Below are 19680 nucleotides of genomic sequence, written 5' to 3'. Positions count from 1 at the left end.
AAATTAAAAGTAAGATGACCTATCTTTATTTTGAAAGCATGGTGTCAGTAGTATACAGGTGTTAATGACATTTGCAGCAAACTAAAATAGTCAATTCTGCTTAAAAACAGGTCAGACTTGTTTTAAAGCTTTTTCAAAGCATTTTGTAGATTGACTTTGGAAGTAGCATAATTCAGGCTCGTAAGGAGGGTGTGGATTTTTTTACTAAGAAAGGTAATGTTCGCTATTAGAAAATGGAGAACCACAGCTGCTGTCACTAAAATATGGCTCTATAGTAAGCTGCAAATCCATCCCGCCTTGTATCCTAGTACTGTACTTTAGTTACCTTGTGTTCATTGTTTTCAGCATGAAATGAGATGATGTTTCTTATATTTTATTTTTTTAAAGCTTTTAATTTTATACATCTCTTATATTTTTCAACGAATTTAGCACATTTAGAAAATGCTACCTCTGTTGCCACGTGTCTGTATGCAGAATAGGTAGAGTGGACAGAGGTGCTTCTGCCTCCTCCCTTTCCAGAGCACACGCTATCCTGTTTTAAAATGGCTGTTGGGGTAGTTGTGATGCATTGTGGAGGTGTCTTCTTTCAAGAGAAGTCCTCAGAGGGAAACCTTCCTGAGCCAGCCAGTGCTGAGTTTTTTTTTTCCCCATTTAAGTCTCATAAGGGATGTTCAGGTTTTTTCGTAGTGCCTTTTGGAGCTGGACCAGAGACGTGAAGCAGGACTTGCTTAAAATCAAAGCTTAAGGAAGTCCTTTCATTCATTGTGGAAGAAAATAGTTTAATGTCTGGAAATGCTAGCAGTGTTCTCAGTTACGTATAATTTGCTGTTTATAGGTAGTTCCAAATTTTATTTTATTTTATTCTGTCTGAAGCAGTATAATCAATGTGTACTCTGGTGGCACAAGAACTCCGTAAAATAAACCCGAGAGGTTAAGAAGACATTGTTTAAGTCAATGATGGTCTTTGGCTGGCTGCTCAGACCCTGGCCCTAGTGCAATATTTTCCATATCCATTTACATTCAGAGCCAATTAGAATAAATGAGTGTTTTCCCATTAATTTTTAATGGCTTTGGTTTAGACTGTTAGATGTCAACTTCTCTTGTGAAACTGTCAGTGACGAATGAGCTTTGATTTAAATTATGTCGTCGTGAGTCTACTTATTTACCTAGTTGGAATGACTTAATAGCGTGCTAATGATTATGCCACTAAAAACAGGATTTAACGAATTCTCTGTCAGCCCTGATGCTTGGGAAGCATTTGCATGCTCTTTGAACCCTCCAGGCTCCAGCCTTCTCTGTGCAGGAGTGCAGAGCGCCATGCCCCTGGTTTTGGCACAGTGAAGCGACAGGGACCAAGCTGCAGGCACCCACTTGCAGGACCCGGACTTGGGACCGTCTGTCTCAGCCTCTGGAAGTGCAGGGTAGAGGATGTGCTCAGGCACTGAGGGTTGCGTGACTAACAAGGAAAGCTAGGCTGGCTATTAAAATAATGTTGTTCAGATGTCTTGGAAATTTGTTCTAATAACCTGTTTAAAGATGAGAGTTACCAAAATTGATTGTATAAATTATGTGTTTAGTACAAACTATTAATTTTGGCAGTTTTCAACTTCTAAATTGCTTGGCATGTTTTTTTCACGTTATTCAATTAGCTTTTTATGGCAGTCTTAGTAGGCTGAAGCATCTGTCTGCTTTAAAGGTACGGGTTACGATCGTTTTCCAGGGTTGCTATTTCAAGGGTGTGATGAGGCAGGAGCTCCTGAATGCCCAGCTTCCAGGGCAGTTGCCACCAGTTGAATTGTTGGTACAGCCACCGGCAAATCTGAAGGATGTTTGACTTTCCTGCAGTTTTACCTGGAGAAGCTAAAACATGAAATTGCAGAAATATAGAAATTATAGGTGTCCTTCCTTGCCAGGAAAGCAAGATGACTGTTAACCTGTCATAGATGAATGGCGTTCTCTGGGGGAAGGCATGTCATTGAGAGGAGCTGGCACTGTTTATACTGCTAGGATGTGGAGAAGCAGCACTGCATAGTGAGAGCAGACTCCTCTTACCCACATCGGGAAGCACAGAGAGGCAACAGGGAAAAAGCAAGTGGAAGTTTGCCTCCTTGAAGTGCCCAGTCCCTGTGCTGCAGAGCCTTGTTGCTGGGTAATCACCAATGCCACAGAGTGCCGCACAGAAATGTACACTGGGATGCTGCTGGTCCTCAGTTCAACTGCCAGAGCCAGCACGAGTGCCAGAGAGGTACCCCAGCAGAACGGTTTCCATGACAGCTTTCCCAAAGCACCTCTGCCTCTCTAGAGCAGACCCGTCTCCATGTGCGCAGGCACAAAGCAGCACAGGCGGCGAGGGCTCAGCGCCATCCCCGTCCTCCTCGGCAGGGCCGGGTCTGCAGCCGCCCGCTTGCAGCAGCCTGGCATCACATGCCTGCCTGCGTCACGCTCCCTTGGAGTGGTTTGGTGTGGGATGGTGCCCCCGAGCAGCCACTCTCAGCGACACCTTGGTGGTGGTGGGGAGCCAGGCGGTGCTGCCGGGGCGGAGCGGCCACCAGCGGTGTGTGGCAGGCAGGGCTCCGTGGGCGCGCACGTGGTCACCAGCCTGGAGGGGTTCAGTCCAGCGTTCGGATGCGTAGGGCATCAGTTGCGCTTCCGCTGCGAGGGGAAATGCTGTCAGTTAAAAGTACTGTCTGCCGGGTGTTGTCAGCACAGTGAACCTTTGTAGATGCTGGATTTGTGTGCAAGGTGGAGGCATTGGCCATTCTTGTAGTCAGATGGCCGAATGATTATTGGTGGTAGCATCTGGAGTGAGACTTGGGGACCAGCTAACATCACTGGTGAGCAGTGTGGGTTTTGGTTTATCCGCCTCTGCAGATGGGCTCAGTGTCCGTTCTGGTGGCTATTTCCAGAGACTAATGCAAGCTGCTGGCTTTTATTCTTGGTCAGTTGTTCCTGTGCAAACTGTGCACAGACAAAGCATTCTCATAGGAGTCCTTTACCCAGTGACTGGCCGTATGTGTTTCTCCGTTGTAGACTTTATCAAGGTCAGTCCTTTGCAAGGCCTTCTGAAGAGCGGGACAGTGGGACAATCTTTTGGCATTGTATCAAGAGGCACTGTATGATTATTGCAAGCTCCAGTTTTGCCGTTGTGCCTTTGGGCACAGCTGGATTGTCTTTCGAATAAAAACAGTCTAGCTTCATGATGTCAAGTGTAATAGACCTGGGATGGTTTATATAAATTTGACATGGAATTGAGAGGCATCCAGCTCAACCTCTCCTGTATTTCCTTCTGCATTTATGCTGGGAGTCCAGCAGGATGATATCTGAAAGGTATTTCAGGCTGAAGTTCCTGGATGTTGCTACATTTTTGTATTTTTTTTTTTTAAATCTTGGCCAAAAAAAAATTAATTCTATTTACTACCTGCTTTCCCCTCCCTCCAAGAATACCTTGTGGGATAGCAACTGGGCATGACTGTTCCAGACTGCTTCCAGAAGCTGAAGGTCAGCATTTACCCATATGAAGATTGGTATAATAATACTGACTTCATTCATGACGGCCTTTGAGGTCTATGGATGAAGACATTGTATAAAGGCTAGGTATTATCTGTGCAAACCAGCTTTATGGAGCCACAGTTACTAAAGAAGTGTTCTTTGACAAAGATGACAAAATTCAGGCAGCAGTCTTCATCACAGTTGTATTTCTTTTTCTTTTTCCTTTTCCTTCCATTTCTGGTGTTTGTGTAAACCCGTGAATGCTTGAAAACAGCTTTTGAAAACATGTTTACAGACATTCTTAATGAGACTTTTTGGAATGTAGCTGGTATTTAGAAAAAAAATAGTAATGCAGGCAGAAAAAGCATGCATTTCCAACAATTTTTGTTTGTATCTCCTTGGTAAACATTTATTTTTTTCTTTTTTTCTTGTGATTCAAATGGAGCTTGAAATTAAAATAGCTCTGTTTGTTCACCTTCTTGTTTGCCTGCCACTGTTGCTGACCTCAGCACTAATCTAGGAACAGCTTTGTTAATCATTTTTCCTCCGTCTGATGGTTTTTACACTAACAAGAGTTCAAATTATGTAGATCCTGTACAGCAATAGCTGTCATGCAGGTTTCCCAGAAACAAATGCTAAATTAAAACAAAAGCATCGCAGGCAGGTGTAGAATCCCCCACGGGAGGGCTGGGAAGGTCCCGCCGGGTGGGTCCCTGCTACTTCCTGTAGTAAGGAGGGACTCGTGAAGATGCTGAGTACATAACCAATGAGTCAGTCCCCTCTTTATCTCACAGTACCCCGAGCAGTCCTTCTGAATTCAGGGACACTTTAACATACTTAAAATTCAGCAGACACTTAAGTGTGTTTAGCTGGACAAGGCCCAAGTCCTCAGAGTGTAATAAAACTCAGTCTAAATTCTGCTGCATGGAGAGTTCCAGTGATGAGTGTTACAGCTCTTTGACACGCTGTCGATGTTTTCCTAGGATATATTTAGCAACAAAAATTCAGAACATCGCAGTGCTCCTCCTCTGTCAAAGTTGAAATCCTCTATCCAACTTGGTTTTTCATTTTTGGGTGCTCAGTTTCCATTTTTTCTGTTTAAATTTGCTATAAAACCAGACCTATTGTAGAGCAATTACAAGAAATAAATTTAGAAATCTGACATAGCCCAGGGTCCAATGTTCAAAAACAAAACTAAAAGGAGCTACAAAATATTGTCCGTCTGAGTTTGTACCACCAATGTATATTGTTGGGCGGATAAATGCCCAATGAACACATTCCCAGGCAATATGCAAGCTGAGTGGCTACCCGGCGGGGAGATCTGGGCGCGCACAATGAGTATACGGTGCTTTACCTGGTTTGAAGGTGCAAAGGGGAAAATGCATACAAATGCATTGGCTAAAATCAAATAACTATTTCATGTGTCTTTTTACATGGGTTACTTAGGGTAGAAGGGTGTGTGAATTTTTAATGCTATAAACTAATCCTACTCTGGCACAGAGTGTGCTGTGAGCTTCTAAGTGAAAACATGACTTACGCTCAGGGTTTGTGTTTTCAGTGGAGTGTTCCGAGAAACGCATAAGCGTTTTTAATGGAGCTAGAGTTTGAAGGCCCCTAAGTGGATGACACTGGCTCTCCACAAGAAAAAACATCCCCTCTGGTTTAATCAAGAAGGGCCACCTCTGTCAGCGGTTGGAACTGAGGGTGTAGATGGCCCTCTGCCCTCCCAGGTGGGAGCATCGTGACAGGTGGTGTGGTGCTGAGGCTGGCAGATACCAGGGTGGCCAGGAGGGGAAATAATCTTTTTGATGGTCAAAGAAAATACTTTTTTTCAGAGCTACGTGTGCCTTTTCTAACAATGGCAATTATTGCTTTTTGCCTTACATTAGTTAATGATGGCCGTTTTATTTAATAAATTGGATACAGAATAAACAAGTTAGAGCTTGCTATTGACCTATCAATTATGATGTCTGATTACTCCTCTGGGGAACATATGTAGTCATTTGTCCTGACATTTTGTTAAAATAAGGTGGTATTATGGGACCAATCCACCTAATTCCTTACTCCCTGGGGCCATTTAGTGTACTTAGCTGTTAGAAAGGTGATTTCTGAAGCATGACAGCTGTTGGTGTTGGGGCCATTGTGTGGTGAACAAAAAAGGTTATATTCTACTCATATGCTGCCTTTGTATCATTGATACAGAAGCCATTTCACAAATTAGATACAACTCTCCCATAGAAAATTGCATTACTGCTTTGTATTTCATTGTTAGAGTACATTTAACAACAACAACAAAAAACCAAAAACAAACCACACAACAAAAAAAACATGCAAAAACCAACAAAACTGAACAACACAGCACTGTAGTAGGAAATGTTTGAACTTGGCATTGCTGTAAGGTCTATTGGGTTTATCCTATTAGCTGCTGACATTCCTGTCTAGTTATTTTGGTTGATTAGGTACATTACAAGTAGTTTCTCTTTGTGTTCTTTTTATCATTTTATTAATTTAGTTAGAAGCCACATTTCAGCAAAAACATCACTAATAATGTCTCCTCCAGAAGGCATTGCTTTTCTAGAAAGTTGCAACTCTCTGTGCAGCACAAAAAAGCCTCTCAGAGCTCTTGTCTGCAGAGTTCACAAACCCGAGGAATTTGAATACCAAGATGAGGGCTTTAAGCACAGCGTCCTCAATGCCTGTTTGTGGTGCCATGAGATCTCTGCAAGTGACAGCGCTTGCAGAATGTCAGACGTTGTAGTCGGGGCGTACCCATTTAGTATGTTATAAAAAACAGAGTCCAAGTTTTATTTTAAGCAGTGGGGCATGCCTTTAATAATTGGCATTGGATCTCCTCATTTCTTAAAATCTCTTCCAGTGGTGTACATTTTCAATGAAATATAAAAGTTTTTTTCAGTTTCTGAAATGTGGAAGTATTATAGTTACATTTTCATTTATGATCAAACCCCTTCTTACTGGCAGATCCTGCTGTAAGAAGTGTTTAGCCGTGTTAAAAAGCACTGGCTCTGGATTAGATTGTTAGGCTTGTTCGTAGACCTTTGTAGATGACTTGCATTACAACAATTTGGGCAGCGTTACAGTCGTTCTGTGGCTTAGTCCTGGCTAGTGAAGTCGTTCCTTGGTGCAGGGCTGGCTGCGGGACTGTGGGTGTGTGCTAGGTTTCACACATTTGACTTCGTTAAGCAGCCACCATGGGCTAGTCTACTTTTTAAGACATCTTCTGGAATTTTCTTAGTGAAGCCCAGTCCCTGAGATGAATCTGGCTCACCACTGGATGTCATCATTGCACTGTGATGAACAGCAACCGCAAGAACATTTATCTGGCAGTAAAAAATCATGTTGCCTGACTAAAGAAGACATTTAATTTTGCCACAGTTTAAATTACTTGCTATCCAGCAATGACAGTTTGCAAGTAATTGGTCCATAATCCTTCCTTAAGGTATGGGACAGGACTCTAGTGTGTTACACAGACAATTCTGCACCTTCTGTAGCAGGGCTACGCTGAACTGTCGGCTCTGGGTCTCCACCATTGCAAAGACATGGTATAAAAGATCTCTTGGTGATCTCAGTGTGCCATGTACTTCTTGAGAAGGCCAATGTCATTACCATAGCTTTAAAATAAAATACTTATTCTTCATATATTGAATTACTCTGTCAACTAATATGTAGAGAATATATTTCTACTGTAATTTCATAGGGGGAATTTAGAGGACTTAATTTGATTAGCCCTCTTGTCTCCTATTTGTAATAGAGGAAAACCTGTTAGAAGTCTTAGATTGCTTCCTGCCGAAGTGACACAGCAGAAATATATAGAAGTGTCTGACAAATAGCGAAAGTAGCTCCATTTTCTATTTGTCTCTTCAGTGCATTTATGAATGTGCAATTAAGCATTGTGTGAAAGTGAATGTATACAACCCAAAGCAGTAAGAAAAATGCAAAGGATGCGGTGCCGCAAGATGGAAAGTATTTCTCTGTCTTTCATCAGAAATTTGAAAACTAAATGTAGTTCAGGGTGGAAAAAAATTGTCAAATGCAGTATTATCTCTTGACCCTTTCTTGCATATTTATTTTGAGAATCTCTCTTAGCTAGTGAGACCTAGAGACACAAATTAAAAAAAAAATACATGGAGTTTATTGTCTTAACCAACGTATGCATTAAGAAGAATGGAAACGGAGAAGCTAGTAATTAAAAACTTTATAGTAAGATTTTTGGCCAGAGTATTGATCCTAGTGGCATTGAGATACTAGTTTACTCATTTGACAGCCTGGCTTTCAGTGTAGCTGTTCTGTATTTAAGAAAAAAGAAGGTTGATTCTATCATTTTGTAAGAGAGTTTTCAATTAAACACACAAAGACACTCAAGATATAAGTTCCTAATTAATTTACAAGTAAAACCATTTCCATAAATAAAACAGCGAGAGTAAAAAACTGCTCTAGAAGGTATAAAAATGGCCTTAACATTATGTAAATGTATGTTCCCCAGGTGTTAGCTAAAGGGTAGTAAATTATAGAAGAGGCAGTGTTTTCTCCTGTCTTACAAGGACTCCATAGCATCTTTACCAGAAACCAGACCATTAAGCTCTGCTAATTTTCTGTGACCTATCAGGCATGCACATATTTCAACATTTTAGTACCATTTACCTACTGTGTTATCTTGTTCTGTGCACAGAGAAATCACAGTAGTAGTCATGTCAGTGAGCCGTAATAAGTTTTGTATAAATGCAAGGTAATACGTCACTGATGGTTTAATGATTCTTAGCAGACTTTTGCTGGTTTTTTTTTTAATGCATTTCTATGTCATTTTACATATTTTTTACAGTTGAGTTATTCTTTGAACCACATAAACCGAAAGCTGGTACTGGATTCTAAAGCATCTATCAACACTAGAATTGTGGTGGTTGGTGCATCCGATGTCGGAATCTCTTTTCTGGAAACACTCATTTTTTGGTATGTTTTTAATTTGATTTCCTTTACTGAGAAGAATATGTTGCCTTTTGCTTGAAGGGGCTTGCTTCCTCCCTTTAGAAGCGTGCTTTGAGTCTGTATCCAAGTACTGGATGTTACAGGTCAGAGTGTCTGCAGATGTAGAGGGATACCTGCCTGCATCCTGGCTGACTCTGGAACTCAGAAGTGCTGACAAAGCTGCTCTTAGAACCTCAAGGTGAAGGCACACTGAAAATGGGAATTCCACATACTTAAAATCTCTTTGACTGTTGTTCTTATGCAAAAATCCTATAAGTGGAGGTTAAGTCCATAGCCCTTCATGTGTGCTCCAAAGCAGTATTGATCTTTAAAGCTGTTTGTGCCCAGTGGGATCACAAATCACTGCGTGAATCCATCCCTTCTCTTACCTCACTGTGATGCTGTGATTTCAGAGCTGGGCAGAAATGTACGACATCAGCTTGGTGAGTTGTATCTCACTGTGATTCTTTTGATTCTTATAGCACCTTTTGGTACCTTTGATTCTGATGAGGCTTTAGATGTTTGGGATTGTTCAGGAACCAAAAAATTGTAATTTCTGGCCCTTCTGCCATTTTTGCTGTAGACCCTTGAGTGGGTGAGGGAAAGGTCTAGCAGAGGACACTGCTCTCTGGCAGCCCCAGCCTGCTTGGTGGCCCACCAAGAGCACAGGCCATCAGCGTACGTTAAAGAATTTTTCAGCAGTAAAACTGCAAATTGGATTGCTGTGGTTACCCTGAGTTATCCAAACTGGAGTAAATATAAACGGTGTAAACTGCTTGAGAAGGGTAATAAATGTAAGCAACTGTTTTTGTGCCTTCCACTGTCTAAGCCAGAGTAAACTTGTGGATACGTTCTGCTGTCCTACAGACTTTGACAGTTAGGACAGGGGTGCTCTCTCTCTGATATCTCTCTGCTTGCACCTTCTGTGCCGGTGGCCCCTCCGCACCAGTTTTAGGGGGTTGTCAGGAAGTCAGACTGTGCATGTGACAATGCAATTCCTTTTATGCAATTGTTTTCCTCCATAGCTTAAACATAAGTACTAGGAATGTCTTGAAAGACTTGCAGAAATGAATATAAAATTGTTACAGCAAAATGTTCGCTGCTAAAACTTAAGGGAGGCTGGCATACTTACCGTTGGCAGAGAATTGAAAATTTTGCCTATCTTTTCCAGTTAAGCCAAGAGTTAGTATTTCTATATCAACCATTAATAACGTCACAAAACAAAACACCAATATGGCAAGAGGAGAAAAGGTTGAAGCGCTTTATGGATGTCATTATATTGCTGGAGCAGTGAAGGAAAAATACTCTCTTTTCTTAGTTCCTGACTTCCTGTAGAGCATCCCTTCTTGGGGTACAATAATTTTCCTCTCATCCTGTCATTCTCAGCACCATTTATGCTTTCAGTTCCATGCAAAAGTCTGTTAAAAATGTCCTTTAGAACTATTAGCCACCTTCTTGTTATTCATCCTATGCTGTTTATTACCATGCTTTCAGTATAAAATACTGAGAGGGAAAAACAAAGCATGTTTAGGCTCCAAACACGTCTGTCAGCCAGAAGCTAAGTCTTTCTGTAGTGAACAGGGCATACAGGTAGTATTGTGTCTGTGGGACAATCCTTTATGGGTATCCTCCTCTGAGATACCTCCACCAAGACTTTCAGCCAGAAGTTTTGTTTGTACCATATTCTAGCAAAGCGTTCCTGAGAACATGTCCTTCTTGTACACAGGAGAGAGTGCTTGTCTTCAGCGCCGCACAAATGGAGCGCTCCCGCTTAAGAGGAACTGAGTATTGCTCTGAGAACGCAAAAAGCGAGCAGTCAGCACTTAGTGCAAAATGTCACAGAATTTTTATTAATACATGTGTAAATGTAGGAAATTTTTAAAAAATTTTTTACATCAGCAGCAGATAGTCTTCTGATCAGTGTGAAGGCCTTTTAATACAATTTAGTTTAATTTACTCATAATTTTCTAACATTCTTTGCAAAGGTTACATGCACTAAAAATAGCTACATTGAATCGATTTGTAAGCCCCTAATCCTTAAAAAGAGGAAGTAGTTTTCTCCTCATTATTCTTCATACTTAATTATTTTACATTATCAGTCACCATGGAAACACACAAATGTAATTCACTTGCCTACATAACAATTATTAGAACTAGATTTTACAAGTGTTTTCAACTTGTTTGAGACTGAAGAAATATATTTTTCACTGAGCAGAGACATAATCATGCGAATTACCTCTCCTCACTTGAGAGCTGCAGCAGGCTGCCTCTCGCTCCCATTGTGCTGGGGCAGTGGCACTGCAGTTTGCGGCACGTCCGCCGCGGCAGAGTGCTCCTGGGAACTTCAGTGTTGTCGCTCTTGCAGCAGTGCCGTGGAGCAGCCGTGGGCACCGCTTCTTACCCACCCGAACCATGCTGCAAAGGGGGACCGTGTGCTGTGAACTGTTGTCCTACAAAACGCTGCTTCGGTCTTTCGCTGTGGCTCGTTACCTTGTGGTTGGAGTTTCTGGAAACAGAGATTGTCACGGAAGTCACAGCACTGGTGCACCCACATTGGTGCAAATGAGTACATGGAACGACCTGCCAGTAGGGGAAGCTTCTTCCTAAGGCTCGGGGTACTCCGAGCCCTGGAGAATTGCATCCATTGTGCTTTAACTCTAGGTCCATGAAGGTGATCTTATTCGTGTTTCACCATTCAAATAAACGTCTCCTGCTGATTTTTTTTTTCTTGGAGTGTCTTCACATGCAGACGTGTGTTTTCAGCTATAGTGCAACTTTTCTTTAGGATGCATATGAATTTTTTATTCAAGGAAAAGACATGTGGTGGAGGTGGCAGCGCTGGCAGTAATGCAGACAGAGCCTGGCCTCACTTCTCCTCGTGCACGGCCGCTGTCAGTAGGCACAGGTGCGAAAGGGCTGCGGAGGCTGCGCCTTGGCTGCTGCTGTCCGACACGTGAGAAGCTGGGCCGTGGAGCTGAGACGCTGTGCAAAGGGGGGAGTGAGATGCATCATAAATTGCTGCAGTAATTAACTTCCCTGCAGGAGCATGGCAAGCAGGGAAGGAATTGTGATTCCTACAATTCCTGCACGAGGCTCCTCCTGGGCAGTGCAATTATATGCTTCCCTTTGCACAAAGCCAGGACTTAGGTCACTCTCTAGCACTAAGACAAGGCTTATAAATTGCAGCAGCGTCAGACCATTTGTTAAAGCGGTGTAAACTCTGAGTGATGTCCAGTCCTAAACAAGAAGTAGCAACTGAACAAATATTCCCCTTGTGGAAAAGCAGCTCAGCCCAGCAACACAGAGTCTCAGCCTCTATTGTTCTCTGCCCTCCAAACTGTTAGCGCTGACTGGTGTTCCTGCCTCCCCTTTGTTGTAGGATGTGGGGAGAAAGCCCTTCCAGTGTTGGAGTGAATCAAATCAAAGAAAACCCAGAGAGGGGTTAAGCTAAAATACAAGTCTTTTATTTTTAGTTTTCCTTGAGTGACTTGGTCTGGGGTAGGAGTTACAAGAAAAGAGTTTTATCAGACATTCCAGTAAATATGTGCCTGCCCCCCACTTATATTTGCAGTACTATGCGCCACTAACATTGACAAATTACATGAAGACCCTAAAAAGGAGTCTGATTTAGGACTGAATGAAGTTTTTAAAACTCCTTTTGTCATCCCCACTGAGGTCAAGTATGCGTATACTATTTTCATAAATGAAAAAACTTTTCAGTAATCGATTTTCAAGTGTTCAGTGAAAATTCTATCTGAAAATTATTTGCAAGCGTAAAATCTGTTTTCATGAGTAAAGGATATGAGTACCTATGAATATGAGAAAAGGGGTGATGGGTTCAGTTCAGAGTTCTGCAAATACCAGTTCTTGGAGGTGGTGAGGTTCAGCAGGAGAAATATCAACTGCAGTTAAATACATTATTTTAAAAAGTGTGAACAGCTAGAATTTGGGATGCTGAGCTGCATAGTCCTCAGTTAAACCAGTGTTCCTCTAAATGTATGTAAGCTACAGCCCAGCCCTTCATATTCCCAAGCACTGAGATGCTTTAAAAAATAACCTCATTTTACTAGGAGGGCAGGGTTTTTTGTGTCTTCTTTTTTTCTTTGATAATTTCAGAATGATAGTCATGGCAGCAGCAGCAGCCCAGAAGAACATACAAGTTACGAAAAAAAAGCATTTGCAGTTTATTCTGGTGGGTGACTCACGGAACAGCATGCTAACTAGTATGCCCTGACAGCAGGTGATTGAAGCTTGGCTGCAAGAAGGCAAAAAGCTTGCTCACAGCAGTATCTTGTCATTGGTTCCAGTGTAGTGAACCAATTAGCTGTTTATCCACCTCTTTGCATATAGCTGTGGAAAGCGTTATTGTCTTCTGATTATAGGGAAAACCCTTTTTAATCCATGATTTTGAAAACCTCCTTAATCCAACCTCTGGTGTAAACAATGACTTATTCTCTGAGGGCGTTGGAAATATACATAATGTGCTACACAAAATAGCAATAAATGAATAGTGACAAGATCACAATATTTTGTATGAAAATGTTGTGAAATAGATTTCCCTTTCCATGTGGGTGCACTGAAATACTTATTGCCTTTAAAAAGCAAATGGATCAAAGTATATTTTTGTCAAAGCCCTGAACTTTTTTTCTTAAAGTAGAATTAGAATCTAACACAGTAAATCTGTGGGGTTTTGTCTGCAGGATGGCTTCTCCCTTTGTGAGTTAAAGGTATCTGAGATGAGCTTAGAAATAGCAGGGATTTTTAAAACACGGTTTCTGACGGAACAGCTACAACTGCCGTTATCTGGCAGCACAGTATTATACAATATCCTGCACATCTGTCCTGTTTGGCAATAGTTAGCATAATGCTTGCTGTTTAATTAGGCTTTTTATCTTTGCATTTGTCTGAGAACATCTGAAGCCTTCCATGTTGCCTGTCACTAATTAGTTGACTAATTAAATAGTTAGTGCTTACTTGCTGATCACAGAGCTAACATGTAATGAATGGTTTAGTGATCTTCATTGTTTTATACTATCTATCTTTGCCACATGAATTGATATACATGTGCTTCCTTTTGACTGCCTTTTTTTCATACCAAGGCAAATCCAGAACAATGTTGTAGTCAACCATGTGTTCAGTGTCACCGGGCCCGTGTCCTTCAGACATTGTTGCCTTCCATCATTTCTGGTGAATAGAGATCAAGTTGTGACAGAGATAAATAAGATAGGTCATATCTCGCCTTGTTGCGCAGTCAGGATCACAATGAACACTGTCAGTGACTGATACCAGACATAAACCAGGGGAGAGGATATGGGTCAAGATCAGCCTTCCTAACAGCCATTTGACATGCCTCTGCCAAAAAATGATACTCAATTAGCATTGATAGGTGGTTATTTCATAGTGATATTCTTGCTTTAGAGACAGTTTTCAGTTTTAAGTAAGATTATTTCAACTTTAAGTACTTGCCCTTTAAACACATGCAAACATTTGTCTGAGCCCAAACTACTCTTTCACACTTAAAATTTGTAAGCAATTGTAGATTTTCTTTTGTTGTTATTTATATAGGAATACTCATAGCTTCTTGTTGCATTAAAACTGATCTTGGAAATAGTTTTCTCATACAAGGCCTGTTTCAAAATTGAAATGAGTCATAAGAATTTTTATAGAATTATAGTTTGTATTTATCATGCCTCTCCTGGTGACTAAGTATGACATTAGCGTGGCTGTTTCAGCAGCTCTGTTCAGAGCTTGGTAGCGTGACTACCCAAAGCATCTGGTAGCTCTCTGATCAATGCAGTTCAAAGCAAATAAATAAGCATTCCAAGTGCATACACTGCATTTAGGTTTTCCAGTTCTCCACTAAAGCGATGGAGGAGATGTACTTTCTCTTTTGTTCGTATTTATTTTTCTTGGTTTCAAGTTTGTTTCCCAGAGCTGTTGTGGATGTGTAACTACTGAGTTCTTCAGAGCAGTCTGTAAGCTGCCTCCGGGTTGGTTTTGAAGCACAGAAGACTCTTCAGACTCCTACAGTGGAGAAAAAATCAGCTGGCTGGTTAAGTTGTGATCCTTCCCTCTAGTGGTTAGTGTAGACTTGATTCCTGTTCATATATATATATATATAGGTACTCTTAAGGGGCAGAGCGAGAGCTGTGACAAATGAAGATCGCTATTTGAAGGTACTTGCTTGTTTTTTCTGAATGCTTGTTGAGCTGAAATTTTAACGTTCCTTTTCTGGATTGGCGTGATTACCCTCCAGATCCCAGGAAGGAGATGAGGCCGCATGCAGTTTACATTGAAATAAGAGCTGGGAGTACGTAAGACACGGTAATGACATGGTGAATCTTTACTGCGTGCTGGGTTATCTGGATTCCCCAAACTTCTAATGCGGATTGGTTAGGGTAGATGGAGCTCCACAGTGCTGTGGCTTGATTGCTTCCAGTACGCATGTAGGCACACTGCATTGTGGTGTGAATTCTGACACATCATGTTGTGTGGTTTGTCTCCCTAGAAAGCGCTGGTCAGTAGCGCGTCTGCATTAATCCGGTATATGTTCAGTTTCACGTGAGCTACAGGGCACGGGCCATTTGGGAAGGAGCTGTTGGAGAAGTATCACGTTGCCCTGGTGAGGAGATGGGCGTTACGTGGCTTTGTGGTCCTGCCCCTCTCGGAGCTGTTTTACGTTAAGGGATGCAATATCAGCGAGGCAGCTGTGCTCGTCAGGCTGCCAGGGCTGGAGGTGCTGCGAGGCCCAGATCCGCAGCTGCTACATGCAGATGTTTGGGATCAGGAATTTTGGCCCAGCTGACTCCTCCACCAGCTGTGTCCCCGTCCTTCCTGGGCTGCCAGCTTTCTGTCAAGAGGATGTAGCATGCGGGTGGTGCCTCAGAACATGCAACTTTTATGAGTATCTTCTCTTTCTGCGTGCGCTTGCTGTCAGGAAGAGAATGTATGGTCCGTGGCCACGAGCTAGGACAAAACTAGTACAAATCTCAAGTCCTTCACATTCAAGGGAAGTCTATTTTTTTCACATCCATGGGCTTACTTTTTCATCTCTGTGAAGAGATGAATGCATACTTATTCATCTCTGTGAAGGCTGCATTGCCAAATCTGCACCAAGCAACATCACAGAGTCAAACTATTAATCTCCTCTGCAATAATATGGAAAATTGGGGTTTGGTAAGTAGACAACCATTAAAAAAAGAAAAAGCACCTTAGTTTTAACATGGGTGATTGACCAATAATATTAAAAATGTCCTGATAACAAGCTAGAATTTGCACTGTATGTTATTCACTGAAACATTCACACAGGTACAGACAAAACAGCAAAATTTCCACCACACTCTAGCTTTACTGCTCAATTTATGGTATCTTTATTTGTGGAAAATGGTGTTGATGTCTCTCAACTGCGATTTTTGAATCTGCCCGGTGATTAGATTTAAACAGCTAGAGACTGTAACTACCAAGGCCATCATCAGCTATCCCTCATTTTCTGTCTAGAATAATAATTGCCCTGTTTTATACTTTGAACAGGATGAAATGCTGAAGCATTTTTGGAATGGAAATTGAAATTTTAGTAAGGAAATGCTCTCTAAAGCAGTGGTCGGATGGTACTTCGATTTGGTCAAATTCAAAGCCAGCTTACGTTTGGGATGGTGGTGCTAATCTGGTAAACTTTGTAGCTGTGGATGTTCCCACATAAGTATACTGGGTTTGTCTGATTCAGCTATGTATTTGGTATGGGCTCTCCAGATTTTCCTCTTCTGTCACGTAACAATTCGTACTGTAAGGACTTTGCCTTGCTGATTTTTATACGCTAGATCATGGAAATACCACAGATCTTGAGTGAATACTGTGTATTTTGAAAGATCCTCCTAAGAAATCTGTAGATGGTTTGTCAGATATGTCATAATTTAGTTCGTACTTTGCTACAAAAATTCAGTTTATGCTCGCAGTGTTTCTCATTTCTCAGTGCAGAATGTCAAGGCAGTTCACATTTGATCCTGAAGTGATATTACACTAAAGGACTAAATAGGTAAATATGTAAATAAGCAAATTTAAGTTGTGTTAGAAGTTTGCTCTGAAATGCTCTACTCCAGTGTTTGAATGTTACATGTGCTGACTGATACGCACGTTCAAAGCCTGGTATATACACCTTGCAAGTACTGGCAAGAGGCAGAGGCAAAGAGACTTCTGAGAAGAAAGCTTAATGAGAGGTGGTTAAGGGAGGGAGAAGAGCTTAGTGGTGAAATTGCAAAGGTCAATATGGGTTGAGAAGCAAAGTGTGGAAAAGAATTAGTCTAACAAAGGAAAAAAAGACTCAACTGAATTGCAGTAAAGAGCCACAATCACTAGAGAAGAATGGTGCAAATAAGAATAGGGAAAGCTGAGTTGACATAGGTGAGGAAAGCAAAAACAGTTGCTGGGAAATGAGAGGTGGTTAGAAGGGATGAAAGCAGTGGCAGAAGGGTGGCTGGGTTGTTTCAGAAAAACGAGTGATGTTATGGATGGGAGTCTGAAAGAAGAAACTGGAAAAAGACATGTTTGGTAACGTTCAGGGAGAAATCAAGGTCGTGGGGTGATGTAAAGCTACCTAAAAAAGGAGAAAATAATAAAAGATTTGAAATGCAGCAGAGTCAGAGTTGCTACTCTTTTTCATTATATTGTGTAGGAAAAGGGTCAGCACAGAGGACTAAAGAGCATGAAAATGACAAGATGGACGGAATCTAGGACTAACCACTTAAAGGAAGAAAGTGAGAGCACTAATTGCTCTACCCTAGGAGGAGAATCAAAATTTAACTGGAGAGGAGCAGCTTTTGAGATGGGGTGTTGAAGAAGGGTTGACTGCTACCGGGGAGGAACACCGCACGAGCTAGGGTCAGAGAGGGGACACAGGTTTTAGTGAGGGCAAAGGAGGAAGCAGGAAATGTTCGTTGAACAAAAGGAGGTAAAGTGACAATTCCAGGGGCAACAGAAGCCTTCAAGAGTAAGCCTATCTTAAACATGAAAAAAAAACCCAAACCACTATTTAAGTTTGTGATTGATGTCCTTATCCAGTTCAAGTAGATACAAATGGGCACCCAACAAATATGGGCCAGAAGTTAGAGAGAAGAATCATCACTGTGGAAAAGAGAACATCTTCCAGTAGGTATGGTGGGGGCAAAAAAATGTAGTTATCTTCAAAATGGTGCTTGCAAAGTTTATGGGAAGTTTGTGGGATTTTTTGTTTTGTTTGATGGGGTTGGGTTGGGGTTTTTTTTGGCCTTGTGATAGTGGGTGCTAGACTTCAACACCAAGGAGGTGCCTCCAAATCCTGTGTAGAATCAATCCATCAAGTTCAAAGTTTGGAGAGAGACCCAAAGAGGAAGAGGTGCCAGCTGCGGAGAAGCACTCGCAGCACCCTTGATGGGTGTTCACCAAAAGTCAAAGTAAATACTTAGCTTTTAAATGGATTCTTGCTAAGATGTCAAAAGTGGCAACAGCAGTGCCTTTCATGGCCTGGGCTTATAGGCTGCTCTTCTCTGGAATACAGCATGTGATAAAATTAATCACTGGTAAACCTGGTGGGACATTTCTGAAAAAACAGCACTTTAATAAAAAGCACTGGTTCATCAAAATGTAAGTTTTTGAAGGGAGAATGTTGTTTTGATAGCAGGAGGAAGTAATTGGGACATGCTGAAACATTTTGCTGAGGTGTCATTCAAAAAAAAGCGGCTCTTTTGTTTTTAAAGCAGTAACATCTTGAATTTTTTTAAATCAAAATTGGAGCCAAACATTTTCCTTTTAGTCTTTGTTCTGAGCAATTTAGAAGAGTGTTTTCTGAAATTAAAAAGGATGGTGGGTTTCACCAGTGTTGTGGCCTGTCTTGGAATGGAAATAGTCGTGTTCAGGGAAGAGAAAGAAGTGAATTCTCCCACTGAAGTAAGCAACTGAATTATCTGTCCCCAGTGTCAAAAGTGGCAGTCGAATTAAATGTGAGCTACTGACAATTAGATTCACTTACCTGTTTATTTCAGCTGGTGGTGGTCTTGATGCGTCTGTCGCTGGTCTTGGGAGGAGGAGTCGTCATGGGCACAGTTCATAGAGCAAACGAATATGTGGAAAACCCCTTTCTTGACCCTTGCATTGAAAAGTGTCCTAGTAAAGACTTTATTGTTATCCCTTCTTTCATTGAGCAAATTCATTCACAATCTTAACACTTTTTCCTAAGGTTGATCCAATGGGGAACTGGCTTATCTTTGTTTACTCGTAATTAAAGAGGGATAACTTCTAGATGGACATCTGTTGGTCAGCAGTTAAGCTGAAATCCTGTTCTCAGGTCTGTAATTGATGCACTTACATAAGGTTCTTGAGAACAGACACTGTTGGTAATTGTTGATACAAACAATAAACCCTTTCTGCTGCTTCTGTTACTGACTCTCTTACTAAAAGCTTAATAACCAAGTGGTGTAGGATCAGTTGCAGAGCCTTCCTACTGCTAGAATGGCATCATGTAGCATCATACAGGGGAATGGTTTTGCTGTGTTTTCACATATCTTCATACTTGATTTTGTGTTGATTCAGGCCTGTCTGAGATGTATAGCTGCCCAGAGAGTGGGGGGAAGTGGAGAGAAGGGTAAAGGCTTTCACAGCTCTGCCAGCAAAAGCAATGGGCTTTGTCCAAGCAGACAAAAGCGATTTAGTACAGTGGCAATATGAAAACTTGTTACTCGTAAAAATTACTCAACGTCTGTAGTGCTAAGTAAGATATTTATCTGTTAGTGAAAGTATGAATGAGTGGGGGTTTCTGTGTTGTTATTACTAATTGCAGCCTTTGTTAAGGTGAGCATTTCTAGTTTTGTGTAGAGCTGGAAAATCTGTTAGAAGATCTTTTGGAGAAGTCTATTCTCCAAGTCACATCCTGATTACTTTGTTCTTGAAATGTTTGGGGTGCTGATCTTTCCTTGGGGGCAGAAGTCCTACTTTGGATAAATTGTTGTATTATTTGGGAAAAGGAGAACTACTGTCTATCTCTGCCTTTTACAGCAAGACTTGCAGCTGGGCACTTTGAGTTTCTGTGCCTTGAATACCAGGTTATTGCCTGCTGGGACTCGTCTCTCATTCTGGGCTCCTTCCTCCCCAGAAAAATCTTAAGGTTCCCTTTTTTTTTTTTTTTTGTTGCAGGACAGTGTTTTCTCTGGTTTTAAAGTTTTGTTAAGGCAAGAATTTATCACA

The 19680-nt window shown here is 41.5% G+C and overlaps 1 protein-coding gene across 1 annotated transcript in view; it reads left to right on the top strand.

Moving 5' to 3' along the window:
* Nucleotides 1-19680, top strand: part of CFAP61 (cilia and flagella associated protein 61) — a 117376-nt gene that overhangs the window by 44516 nt on the left and 53180 nt on the right. Inside the window, exon 17 of the mRNA XM_075089694.1 lies at nucleotides 8327-8454. Within this exon, the coding sequence (XP_074945795.1) occupies nucleotides 8327-8454 (128 nt within the window). The remainder of the gene's footprint in view (nucleotides 1-8326; nucleotides 8455-19680) is intronic.

This window comes from Phalacrocorax aristotelis, chromosome 3, assembly GCF_949628215.1.
Source record: "Phalacrocorax aristotelis chromosome 3, bGulAri2.1, whole genome shotgun sequence".
Lineage (NCBI taxonomy): Eukaryota > Metazoa > Chordata > Aves > Suliformes > Phalacrocoracidae > Phalacrocorax > Phalacrocorax aristotelis.
This window is presented reverse-complemented; position numbering and strand designations above follow the sequence as displayed.